This window comes from Malaya genurostris, chromosome 2 (genome assembly GCF_030247185.1).
Source record: "Malaya genurostris strain Urasoe2022 chromosome 2, Malgen_1.1, whole genome shotgun sequence".
Taxonomy (NCBI): Eukaryota; Metazoa; Arthropoda; class Insecta; order Diptera; family Culicidae; genus Malaya; species Malaya genurostris.
Genome location: NC_080571.1, coordinates 324,501,571 through 324,515,523, shown reverse-complemented (window position 1 = coordinate 324,515,523; position 13,953 = coordinate 324,501,571). Strand labels below are relative to the sequence as shown.

Genomic DNA, 13,953 nt, shown 5'->3' with positions numbered 1-13,953 from the left:
AACAAAAATGGCGAACGTACAAACGCGAGCAGTTTGCGCACGCACACTGTTTAGCAATACCGTGTACTGATATGAAGAGAAACGGGAAATGTATATAGTGTTGGTGTGTTAAGGCTTCAACTATCAAGAGGATCGGTCATTTACTACCCAAACGAAATTGGGTGCGGCTTCAAATCAGTCGAGCTTTCTGTTGGAACGCGGGCTGTTAGAAATGTTTCCGAAGCTTTCAAGTCTTGTGAAATATATCCGCATAGTGGGTTAAAAAGAAATTTCAAACAGAAAACAAACAATTCATTCGTTGCATTCGCATCGAGTTACTACAACAGCTGTATCGTGTGGAGATCCGGAATTTGTTTTAGTTCAGTTGAGGATATTTTGAACGCTAGAGGAATCTATAGGATCCTTCAAATGACGATTCATAATATTGTAGTAATTTCATAGATACAGCCCTGGCAACAAATATCTGCAGCTGGAAATTTTGTCGTTTGCGTCTGTCACTTTGACAGTTTGCGTCTAACAGTGCGATCTCAAGTATCCGGCCGACTTCCGGAAAGTGCACCGAAAACACATTCTTAACTACACTATCAAAGAGAAAAGACACAATATATTTTGTTACACGATAAACACGTTTATTTTCGAAAACGCCATCCGAACGTCCGCGAGAATTCTACAGTTTAAATTCAGAAGTGGGATCCAGCCTACATCTAGTGGCTATTCCCGTACGCAACGTAAGTGTAATAAATCGAGAAAATTCGGTAGGAACAGTTGATACGAATCCGGTATTGTTCCGTGTTCCTAACGTGATCTTTACCACGAAAACGGGTGGCGTAGCGCCAAGTGAATCGTTCATCGATAGCGACGAGTTTTGTCTCTTCAAGCGAATACGTGGCAAGCGATATAATGCCAGCGAGAAAGCGCAGTTCTAGACATCAAAATGACCCGGAGAATGAAGAGCAGGAGGAAGAGAAACCAGTCGATGAACGAATGTTTCATCCGGAAGAGCTTAAGCAACTAATACCTTTATTCAAGGAAGGCGGAGGTGTTACGGATTGGATCGAAATAATTGATCATTACCAGGAAATTTATGGCTGGAGCGAGAAGACGACTTTGCTCTATGCTACGTGCAGATTGGCCGGTGCGGCACACCAGTGGTTTTTGGGTGTTCGCCAAACGATCTTATCATGGATGGATTTCAAACAAACGATACTTCTGGCGTTTCCAGACTACGAAGATGAAGCGGATATTCATCGAAAGCTGGCTAAATGCATGAAGGATTCGAAAGAATCGTACGAGAATTACGTTTTCCGTGTAAATGCTCTAGGCCAACGAGGAAAACTAAGTGCGGCTGCGATAATCAAATATATTATTAGCGGACTTTCGTATGATCCGTTATACTATAGCTTAGTATCGCGACAGTACAAATCGATTTATGAACTACTGTCTCAGATTCGGTACTGTGAATCGAATCAAGAGCTCTGCAGGCGACGAAGTTTCAACCCGAAAAATGTTAGTCCAAAATCAAACAACAACGCGATTCCGAAGAAGTCACCGGAGGGAAATGGTGCATTTGACAATCAAGCACAGAGTAAGCGAAGTGATGAATGTTACAATTGTCATGGCTCAGGGCACATTTCGATTAATTGTCCTAAACCACAACGACGAGCGAGATGCCAAGTATGCAACAGAGTAGGACACGACGAACATCACTGTTTTAAGCGCAATCAGGATACAACACGAATCGATAAGAGAGAATCAGCGAATCCGGAACCTATTGCCGGTAGCAGTAACAATAAAACAGTATATCCAATTGCGGTTCGGCAAGCGGAACAGAATCAAACAGATGACGGAAGTTTTCTCGACGTTGATGCCTGCTCGATGGTATCTAGTGACGTCATTATAGGCAACCGACTAAAAACGGCAATGGTATTGGCAGATTCCGGTTGTCCGGTGAGTTTAATAAAGAAATCGTTTTTTCCCGAATCCACTCAGTTTAGTAGTGTTAGTGATAATGATCTAGTAGGAGTTAATGATACTAAAATAGAAATCGTAGGAGCGTACTCGACTAATATTATTATTGATTCCAATGTTTATTCAGCTAAATTCACAGTGGTTACAGATAATACTATGAAAGTAGATGCGATACTGGGACGAAGGTTCTTACAAGATAATAAGTTTCTCGGTTTGAAGTTTAATCGTAATGTTGAAGACGGCACCCTTGCCTAGTAACGCAGCTTCCTCACCGTAACGGAGATGAATGATAACGACGGACTGTCATTGAGAAGACAAAATGGTAGGGCGGTGAGATTACTGGCAGACACGTTTTAAGTGGCACAGTGAAATATAGTCTTATTCTTAAACTACGTTTATTAAAAGTTTATTGATTCATCACAGTTATTATCACAGATGTTATTATCACAGATGTTATTATCACAGATGTTATTATCACAGATGGTATAGAAATAATTATCACAGTTAAAATATTAAAATCTAATTGATTTATCACAGTTATTATCACAGATGGTTTAGAAATAATTATCACAGCTATAATATTACCGTTGAATTTAATTCTTATTGCTGGTAGAGCATTGGATAAAATTGTGAATTATTCCCGATTGGAAAAAAGGTAGTATATTTATACGATTTATAACTAATAAGCTAAAATAAAATTGCTTAAGCTAGGTTTCGTTAGTTGACTGAATTGATTTACGGCTAGATAGAGGCCACGTGCAAGAAGACTTAATTTGTAAGTAAGCAATTCAATATGTGAATTAAATGCATATTATAAATGATGAAATATATTTACAGCTTCAAGCTGCTAACGTAGTTGCTCTGAAGATAAGTCGAATTGGTTCGATCCGAACAAAACTTGAAGAAATTAAATATCGAATCTAACCTCAAAATGGCAGAAGAGTCCACAACTAACGATCCCGCCAATCACAATTGTATGCTGTGTGAAGATACCGACAGCGCTGATGACATGGTCCAATGTGACGTATGTGACTTCTGGGCACATTTTCGCTGTGCTGGCGTTACTGAGAACGTGAAAACTGAACCTTGGAATTGTACCAAATGCAGTGTTCTACTACACGTTCCGAAGACTTCTAAAAAGGTGCCTACGAAAAAAGGACCTGCTAGGAAGATAATTTCTAAGAGTGACGGTGGCTCGGTGATGAACGGAACTTCGATGGAAATGCCATCTTTAGGAACACTGCTTAATGTACAGGATCAGATATCGAATGAAAAGGAACTCTTGGAACAGAAGCGGTTATTCGAAAAGTGCCTGCAAGAGCAGCAACAGTTTATGGACAGGAAGCGCATTTTACAGAAGGAAATGTTACAGCAAAAAATTGTGCAAGAAAAGCAGTTGCTAGAGCAACAACTTGTTGATGAAAGAGAGTTTTTACAGAAGCAAAAAAATCTCCGTGAACAATTCCAGAGGTTGAGGACTGAATTGAATCATCAGTACGATGCTGTAGATGGAACTAAAGATCCGGTAGAGCCTGGACGAAATACCCCAAATAAGGATATACAATCATGGGTTGACCAGCTTCCAAGCGATCCAATAGTGACACAATCGAAAAGGCCCACGTCTCGAGATGCTGAAGGTATACGATCAACTATCGGAATTGATTCGAAACAAAATACTTCAACGAATAAATTATCAGCTTCTAAATCATGTTCTTCGGTGAGTCTCAAATCGTTACAAACTCTCATTGGTGCCGACGACGAAAACGAGAATAGCGATAGCGAAAATGCTGGGGAGCTAGAGCTGACGAATGAAGAAATAGCAATAATTCGTAAAATAGTGCGTCGTAGTAATCGAAACGGGTCGGGGTTCGATCCGCAAGCAATCAGAGGGCCTACCAAGGAGCAGTTAGCAGCAAGACAGGCATGTTCCAGGCACTTACCAATATTTAAGGGAGAGCCGGAAGTCTGGCCACTCTTTATAAGCTGCTACGAGTATACGACTTCAGCATGTGGTTTCACTAATACGGACAATTTGAAACGGCTTCAGGATAGTCTGCAAGGACTCGCTAAAGAAGCGGTACAAAGCCGTTTGCTTCTGCCAGAGTCAGTGCCAGAAGTAATTGAGGATTTGAGGAAATTGTTCGGGAGTCCAGAGAAGCTGCTTAAGAATCTGGTAGCGAAAGTTCGTAAGACTCAGCCTCCGAGATTGGACAGACTTGAAACGTTTTTGTACTTCGGAATCACGGTTAAACAGCTCTGTGATCATCTTGAAGCGGCCAGCCTTCATGATCATTTGAGCAACCCTATGTTAGTGCAAGAATTAGTCGGGAAACTTCCTCCTGAATACAAAATTGATTGGGTGCGATTTAAACGTAGTAGAACTGGTACTCCGTTGAGAGTTTTTACTGACTTCATAAATGACATCGTGTCAGAGATTTCCGAAGTAACGGATTTTACGGGAATTGAATGCAAAGCCAACCAAGGCTTGGAGAGGACCAAGCAGAAACGGAAGGAATATGTCAACACTCATCATCAGCCAAATGCATCATCGATCGCAAAAATTTCTTCTGGTGCAGCTATTTTAAAAGGGAAAAGGCCATGTCTAGTATGCCGACGAATGGATCACAAAATTCGTTTTTGTGACGATTTCGCTAAACTTAGCATTCAGGATCGTTTGAAAATTGTGGACAAACACAAATTGTGTCACATTTGCTTAAATGATCACGGAAAGACAAAATGCACATTCAATATACGATGCAATATTGAAAACTGTAGGGAAGCACATCACACGCTTCTTCACGGCGTTCAACAAACCGCTCGAGCCTTTCGCATTGAGTGCAATGCTCATTTGAACGTTAGTCGCTCTGTAATATTTCGGATTCTTCCAGTGACCCTTCACTTTGGTGAAAAATTTGTTGATATTCTTGCGTTCCTCGATGAAGGAGCGTCTGCTACCTTAATCGAAAGCGTCGTAGCGGATCAGTTAAATGCCGAAGGCACTCCTGAACCATTGGTTGTAGTATGGACAGCGAATATGAAGCGTAACGAAAATAAGTCGAAAAAGGTGAATTTATTTATATCTGCTGAAGGATCAGATAAAAAATATGAGCTTAATAATGTGCGTACTGTAAAAGAGTTAGTATTACCTAAACAATACGTTTGTTTCGATGAGCTGGCTCGACGATATAAGCATCTGAGTAGCATCCCGATTGTCAATCATACCGGTGATTCTCCCAAAATTCTTATTGGACTAGATAACATACATTTATTTGCACCTTTAGAGTCTAGGATTGGAGCTCCGGGTGAGCCAATTGCCGTGCGTTCTCTTCTGGGATGGACAATGTACGGACCAGAACCAGGAAAGGTGATATCAGAAGCATTCATTAATCATCATTTTATACAATCGGTTAGCAATCAAGAACTGCACGAATTGCTTAAAACACAGTATACATTGGAGGAAATGTCAACAAGTACCGCTATAACCCAGGAATCGAATGAAGAACGTCGTGCTCGACACATAATGGAGCAAACAACTAAACGAATTGGCGATTGTTTCCAGACTGGACTCCTGTGGCGGTATGACAACCCTACGTTTCCGGATAGTTTTCCGATGGCGATGCGTCGCATGAAAGCTCTTGAAAGACGACTTTCCAAAAACCCAAGTCTAAATGAAAACGTCTTTGCTCAGATTAATGATTACCAAATAAAAAATTATTGCCACAGAGCAACTCAAGCTGAACTAAATGCTGTCGATCGTTCAAAGATATGGTATCTTCCATTAAATATTGTCTTGAACCCCAAAAAGCCCAACAAGGTACGCCTAGTCTGGGATGCAGCGGCCAGCGTGAATGGTGTCTCCCTAAACTCTAACTTACTTAAAGGTCCTGATTTGCTGACGTCCCTCCCAGCCGTTATAAGCAAGTTTCGCGAAAGACGCATTGCCTTCGGAGGGGATATACGCGAAATGTACCATCAAATACGCATTCGCGAGGAGGACAAACAGGCTCAGCGTTTTCTATTTCGGTTTGATTCGCACGACTCCCCGGATGTGTACGTCATGGACGTTGCAACATTCGGCTCCACTTGTTCCCCTTCGTCGGCCCAGTTCATTAAAAACCGTAACGCGAATGAACATAGACATCTCTACCCGGAGGCCGCAGATGCAATAATTAATCGGCACTACGTCGACGACTATTACGACAGTACAGATAGCGTCGACCAAGCCACGCAACGTGCACATGAAGTTCGCTTGATTCACTCGAAAGGAGGTTTCGAAATTCGAAACTGGGCGTCGAACTCGGAGGAGGTTTTGCAAAAGTTAGGAGAGCCCACACCGGAACGCGTGATTCGTTTTCATGAAGACAAAACGACGGAACAAGAACGAGTGCTCGGACTTATTTGGAATACTCAACAGGACGAATTGGCTTTCTCTGTACCAGAACAAAATACATATCTAGTATCGTATCGCCCAACGAAACGACAAGTTTTGAGCACAGTTATGTCTCTTTTTGATCCGCTAGGGTTACTCGCGCCTTTCACAATATTAGGGAAAATATTGATCCAAGATTTATGGAGATCAGGTTGTGAGTGGGACGCATCAATCGATGAGGTGGTTTATGGCAAATGGAAACAGTGGTTAGATATGCTGCCGGAGATAAGACGTGTCAGAATTCCGCGTCCTTATTTTGGGAATAGCACGTCAGAACAGTTCAAATCGCTGCAGCTACACATATTTTGTGATGCTGGGGAAAACGCGTACGGCTGTGCAGGACTGTTACGGGTAGTCGTGGATGGATGTGTAAAATGCTCGTTGGTCATGGCACGCTCCAAGGTTGCACCATTAAAGTTATTAACTATACCCCGTTTAGAACTGCAAGCTGCTGTTTTGGCCGCGAGAATGATGAACACGATTCGATCTAACCATTCGTTGGATGTCCAACAAGTTTTCATGTGGACTGATTCGAGGACAGTACTTTCTTGGATCAAGTCAGATCCACGTAAATATCGTCAGTTCGTAGGATTCAGAATAGGTGAAATTCTTAATCTGACAAAAGTAACAGATTGGCATTGGGTTCCTTCCAAGCTGAATATTGCGGATTGCCTGACTAAATGGGGGCGATTTCCTGATATGACACCAGATGGTTCATGGTTTCGAGGAGAAGGCTTTCTTTATCAGCCACCGGAGTTTTGGCCAGAGCAAGAGGTAAATATACCAAACGTTGAAACGGAAATGAGGGCTGCGCACTTATTTCACGACATAATTCTAACAGAGCAATTTATAAACATGAAGGATATATCGAAATGGAGCGTATTAGTACGTGTAGCAGCCTGTTTGTATAGATTTATCGCCAACTGCCGAAAAAAGGTTCATGGTCAACCAATCGAAACACTAAAACCAACAGAGAACCAAAAAAGGTTGATAATTTAATCGATTTGCGCTACGAGAATACCGTTACAGCAGAAAGAATTTCAAAAGGCTGAGAGTTTATTATTCCGAATTGCTCAAAGTAACTCGTACGGTGACGAAATCAAAATATTTCGTAAGAACGAGAAATTACCTTACGATCAATGGATATCTCTAGATAAATCTAGCCCACTGTACAGAATAGCTCCTCTATTCGATTCGTCAGGTGTACTTCGGTTAGAAGGACGAAGCAAAAATGCGGAATTCTTACCGTTTGATATGCGATTTCCGATTATTTTGCACAAAGACCATGCGGTTACAAAAAAATTAGTTCAGCATTTCCATGAACGATTCGGTCATGGTTATAGAGAAGCGATAAATAACGAAATCAAGCAACGGTTTTTAATTAATGGTCTTGGATCACTCGTGACAAAAGTTGAAAAGGAATGTATTCGATGTAAAATTCGTAAATGTAAACCGCAAGTTCCTAGAATGGCTAGTCTCCCTGTTCAGAGGTTAATCCCATATCATCGACCTTTCACATTTGTTGGTGTCGATTACATTGGACCGTTAGAGGTGGCAGTTGGTAGACGTACAGAAAAACGTTGGATAGTTCTCTTCACATGTTTAGTTGTTCGTGCCGTTCACTTGGAGGTCGCTAACAGTTTAACTGCGCAATCCTGTATTATGGCAGTTAGGCGCTTCATTTGTCGACGGGGACCAGCAGCGGAATATTTTTCTGATAACGGAACTAACCTTCGTGCCGCCGGCAAGGAAATAACACAACAGATTCATACAATATCTACGAACTGTGCTGAGGAATTTACAAATGCTCGAACAAAGTGGCATTATAATCCGCCGGCCGCTCCCCATATGGGAGGCGTGTGGGAGAGGATGGTAAGGTCGGTTAAGAGTGTAATGAGTGTGTTAGATGATGGACGCAGATTGACTGATGAAATATTGTCCACTACCCTTGCTGAAGCGGAGGATATGATAAATAGCCGGCCTCTCACGTATTCGTATAGAGACTCTCCAGTGGAATCTCTCACTCCGAATCACTTCATTCGTGGTACCGCACCGAATGAACCAGCAGAGTCGTTACTCCCCGTGAACCCTGGACAAGCCTTACGAGATACGTATAAACGCTCTCAACAGTTGGCTGAGGAAATGTGGAAGAAGTGGATTCGAGAATACATCCCTACCGTCAACCTCAGAACAAAATGGTTCGAAGATATAAAACCGTTACAGAAAGGTGACTTAGTCTACGTTATCGATGGGGATCATCGCAAGTGCTGGATACGAGGTGTGGTGGAGGAAGCGATTGTGGCCAGTGACGGTAGAATTCGCCAAGCAATGGTTCGTACCAATCGTGGTCTCTTCAAACGTGCGACTGCTAAATTAGCAGTGATGGAAATTGACAACTGCAACATTAGTGGTAACACTGTTCCTGTGAGCGAACGCAATCTCGACGCCGGAACAGAATTACGGGTCGGGGACTTGTTGAAGACGGCACCCTTGCCTAGTAACGCAGCTTCCTCACCGTAACGGAGATGAATGATAACGACGGACTGTCATTGAGAAGACAAAATGGTAGGGCGGTGAGATTACTGGCAGACACGTTTTAAGTGGCACAGTGAAATATAGTCTTATTCTTAAACTACGTTTATTAAAAGTTTATTGATTCATCACAGTTATTATCACAGATGTTATTATCACAGATGTTATTATCACAGATGTTATTATCACAGATGGTATAGAAATAATTATCACAGTTAAAATATTAAAATCTAATTGATTTATCACAGTTATTATCACAGATGGTTTAGAAATAATTATCACAGCTATAATATTACCGTTGAATTTAATTCTTATTGCTGGTAGAGCATTGGATAAAATTGTGAATTATTCCCGATTGGAAAAAAGGTAGTATATTTATACGATTTATAACTAATAAGCTAAAATAAAATTGCTTAAGCTAGGTTTCGTTAGTTGACTGAATTGATTTACGGCTAGATAGAGGCCACGTGCAAGAAGACTTAATTTGTAAGTAAGCAATTCAATATGTGAATTAAATGCATATTATAAATAATGAAATATATTTACAGCTTCAAGCTGCTAACGTAGTTGCTCTGAAGATAAGTCGAATTGGTTCGATCCGAACACGTAATGACAAATTTGACGTTAATGCGATGAAGAGTGTTTTTGATGGTGATATGGCCGACGCAAGTATTTTGTTTGTGGACGGTAAAGTTGATCTCGATATTGGAGATACAATCGAAACCAGAGCGCTACGTGATCAAGTGGACAAACTTTTCGATAAAGATTATTTAAATCGTGAGAAACCTCTCGAGCCGTTGGTTAAGTATACCGTTGAAATTAAATTGAAAGAAGACCGTTATTTCAATGCTACACCTTTACGACTTAGCAATTTTGAACGAAATGAACAGAATAAAATTGTGAATGATATGTTATCGGAAGGGATTATTCGTGAAAGTGAATCTCCGTATTTGAGCCGAGTCGTTATGACACGGAAAAAGAACGGCGAATATCGTTTTTGTGTTAATTTTCGACCTTTAAACAAACTCGTAGAGCGGAATCATTTTCCGTTGCCGATCATCGAAGACCAGATTGTGAAGTTACAAAATCGTAAATATTTTACTTCGCTCGACATGAAAAACGGATTCTATCATGTTGATATAGCAGAAAATTCGAAGAAGTACCTTTCGTTTGTCACTGAAGTTGGACAATACGAGTACAACAAATTGCCCTTTGGTTATACAAACTCTCCCTCGATATTTGCTCGTTACGTGATGAAAGTTTTGAAAAGTTTCGTTGACTCAGGAGAAATTGTCGTATTTATCGACGACATATTAGTCAGTACAGATGGTTTGAACGAACATCTCAATTTGTTGTCTAGATTATTTCGTACACTGTCCGATAATCATATCGAACTCAATATCAAGAAATGTTCTTTTGTTAAGACACATGTTGAATTTCTGGGCTATTTAGTAACTTATAATCGAATTCGACCAAGCGATCGTCACATAGAAAATGTTTCTAATTTTCCGGTTCCCACAAACGATAAATCACTGCAACGTTTTTTAGGACTTATGAGCTATTTTCGCAAATTTATCTATCGGTACAATCAAATCGCGAGTCCGTTATATGAGCTTCAAAATCAGCGAGCTAAACCATTTCAATTCGAACCCAAACATTTCGAGTCATTCGAAAAGCTAAAATGCGCATTAATATCTAAACCTGTGTTGAGTATTTATAGTCCACAGTTGGAAACTCAGTTACATACTGATGCGTCTTCGGTTGGCTATGGAGGAATACTCTTGCAACGTCAGACTCATGACAATCAATTTCATCCGGTAATGTTTTTCTCTCGTAAAACGTCCGCGGCCGAATCGGTTTTACATTCGTTTGAGCTCGAGACTCTAGCAGTAGTGTATAGTCTTGAAAGATTACGAGTATACTTATTTGGTATTCATATAACAATCGTAACGGACTGCAACGCTTTAAAAGCAACTTTGGCGAAGAAGGGCGTGAGTCGTAAAATTGCTCGGTGGTCTCTTTACATTGACGAATTCGACTATAAAATCGAACATCGTTGTAGTGCGAGAATGCAACACGTGGATGCATTGTCCCGTATGTATTGTCATTTGATCGAAGATATCGAAGTAACGAATAATATTTTTGATACAGCGTTGTACGTAAATCAGTTGAAGGATCCGAACATTATGAAAATCAAATCCGATCTTGAGAACGGTGAAAGCAAAGAATACGAATTGCGCGAGAACTTAATTTTTCGTAAATATAAAAACAGATTGCTCCTTTACGTTCCCGCTAATATGGAAGACTCAGTTATTTACAAATATCATGACGGATTAGGTCATTTCGGAGTCGACAAAGTTTGCGAACTTATAAAACGTTCGTATTGGTTTCCGAATATGAGATTCAAATTAAAAGATCACATTTCTAAATGCGTTACTTGTATTACTTTCAATCCAAAACAGAAGAAGTTAGACGGACCGTTGCATCTAATAGATAAATCGAATGTTCCATTTTTTACTGTTCATGTTGATCATCTTGGACCGTTAGAAAAAACGAAGAGTAAGAATGAGTATATACTTGCGGTAGTTGATGCGTTTACTAAATATTTGAAACTATATGCGACTAAAACAACAAACTCAAACGAAGTTATGAAAAACTTACGATCGTATTTCATAGCATATTCCACTCCCGACGTAATTGTTTCCGATCGCGGGACCGCCTTTACGTCTGATAAGTTCAAGTCTTTCTCAAACGATCATGGTTTTCGTCATCATTTAGTTGCAACTGCGTGTCCACAAGCGAATGGACAGGTTGAACGATATAACCGAACGCTAATACCTTTGCTAAGTAAATTGGTTGAAATTCGTAACCAACAATGGGATACTATTCTAATTGAAGCAGAATTTTTACTCAATAACACGACAAACCGGTCGATAGGCGACATACCATCACGATTATTGTTCGGGGTTGTTCAAAAGCGCTACGTCTCGGATAATTTAACAGCTTTTGTTGATGAATTGAATGCTAAAGCTGATAGGGATTTGTTTAGGATAAGAGAACAAGCTTCGCAAACTATTAAAAAAAACCAAGAATACAACAAACAACAATATGACAAACGATCCAAAGTTCGAACGCATTATCATGAAGGCGACCTTGTTTCGATCCGCAGCGTTAAACAGGTAGGAGTAAGAGGTAAATTGCAACCCAAATTCAAGGGACCATATATTATCAAAAAGGTTCTTGATCGTAACCGGTATGTAGTTTCGGATTTAGATGGCTTTCAAGTTTCGAACAGACATTTTGAAGGAATTTTCGATCCGGTAAACATGCGTTTATATCAGAAAGGAGAAGATGACGAAGTAGGAAATTATTCTGATTCTGAAGTTGAGTATGAAGATATACAATATTTGGAAAATGAATTATAGTAACAGTAGGGTACCAGATACCATTTTGTCTGAATAGTCAACCACTGCACTCGATGTTTAAATTTAGTATATTCTTTGAAAATAATTAACTATAACGAGTACGATAGGAGAATTAGCTAGATAAGGGATTAGAGAGAAATGTATCGCAGACATGATTCGGACGTTTTTGTATTTAAAAAAAAATGATAGCGACGAACCTGTTGAGGCCAACAGAGAGTGTCAGGATGGACGTGCTGTAGTAATTTCATAGATACAGCCCTGGCAACAAATATCTGCAGCTAGAAATTTTGTCGTTTGCGTCTGTCACTTTGACAGTTTGCGTCTAACAGTGCGATCTCAAGTATCCGGCCGACTTCCGGAAAGTGCACCGAAAACACATTCTTAACTACACTATCAAAGAGAAAAGACACAATATATTTTGTTACACGATAAACACGTTTATTTTCGAAAACGCCATCCGAACGTCCGCGAGAATTCTACAATATTCGCAACGGATAAATAATTTGAATATGATCAACCTAACATTTTCTCACATGCTGGAATCAGAACCGAAAATTTTCATTGTTTGAAATAGAATCTTCAGTGCTGCAAAAATAATAGAGGTAGAACATAATTTTTCTCACGCGAAACTTAATTTTTCGCTTGAACAAATGATATAGTAAATAGAAATGCCTTATATTTCCGTGGAAAATTTGAATTACCTCGAATAAAAAAATCTGTATATATCTGTATTCACAATTAAATCGAAATTGTTTGAATGAAATTATGTTGAGGGAATGTTATTGCAGCATGTAATGGTTCTAGAATGAGAAATTCAATGAGCGTTCAATATTTATATCTTCATATCTCACTCTAAAATGACGAAATGAAATGCTTGTAAATTTTCATCAACAATCGGAATCAACCAAACATGATTTCGATTTCATATAATTTCAAAATGTTAACTTCGTAAGTTTACGTGGGATTTCAACCTTAAGTCATATCATTCAAGTCTCATTCTGACAATTATGTTTCATAATGCTCAATTCAAATTTGCCTAAGAATCGACTATTAATACCGTTATAATTCGATGCTGATCATCAAATACTTACACAGTTTTAAGATTTTCGGATCAATTTGAGATTCGTCCATGGATTACAACACTTTTATCACTGCTACCAAAGAGAGCTCACACGAAAAAGTTTAATTTGCTCTTTCGTATTTTTTGTGAAATCTGTATTAGTATGTCACGAGCTATCTGTAATAGAAAGTAAACAGACTTAACCCACAGTTTCGTACTCCAACAGATAACAGGTATGCAGACTCGAACAAAATTTCAAAATTATGTATAATTAAGTCGCTATAATTTGCGAGTACTACTGCTACCTACTCGACTATTTGCCGTGATAATTCACTACGTTCAGGAAGATAAAAAAAATCCTCCTGCCTGTTATAGAAATATTTCAACTAAAACAATTTGAACACTTTTCACACGATTTCTCTAAGTGTAGAAAACAACGTTATTTTCTTGTATGAATCACACGAGAATTCAATCGGAATAAAATAAAAATAAATTTATCATTTTAACCAACAGCAAAACAAAAAAAATATTTTTAAGTG

The 13,953-nt window shown here is 39.5% G+C and overlaps 1 protein-coding gene across 1 annotated transcript; it reads left to right on the top strand.

The window, feature by feature from the left end:
* Positions 1–2,899: 2,899 nt before the first annotated feature.
* On the top strand, positions 2,900–8,917 carry LOC131429324 (uncharacterized). Its single transcript, XM_058593390.1, has 3 exons — positions 2,900–5,544; positions 5,692–6,965; positions 8,004–8,917. Exons 1-3 carry the CDS (start codon positions 2,900–2,902, stop codon positions 8,915–8,917), a joined length of 4,833 nt encoding a protein of 1,610 aa, XP_058449373.1.
* Positions 8,918–13,953: the final 5,036 nt, after the last annotated feature.

What these genes read in the sequence shown, in the direction of transcription:
- LOC131429324 (XM_058593390.1), top strand. Translation starts at nt 2,900, where the DNA reads ATGGCAGAAGAGTCCACAACTAACGATCCCGCCAATCACAATTGTATG. An exon ending in CAGACTGGACTCCTGTGGCG is followed by an intron (nt 5,545 to 5,691) that starts GTATGACAACCC and finishes TTATTGCCACAG; the next exon opens with AGCAACTCAAGCTGAACTAA. An exon ending in TTGGATCAAGTCAGATCCAC is followed by an intron (nt 6,966 to 8,003) that starts GTAAATATCGTC and finishes TCACATGTTTAG; the next exon opens with TTGTTCGTGCCGTTCACTTG.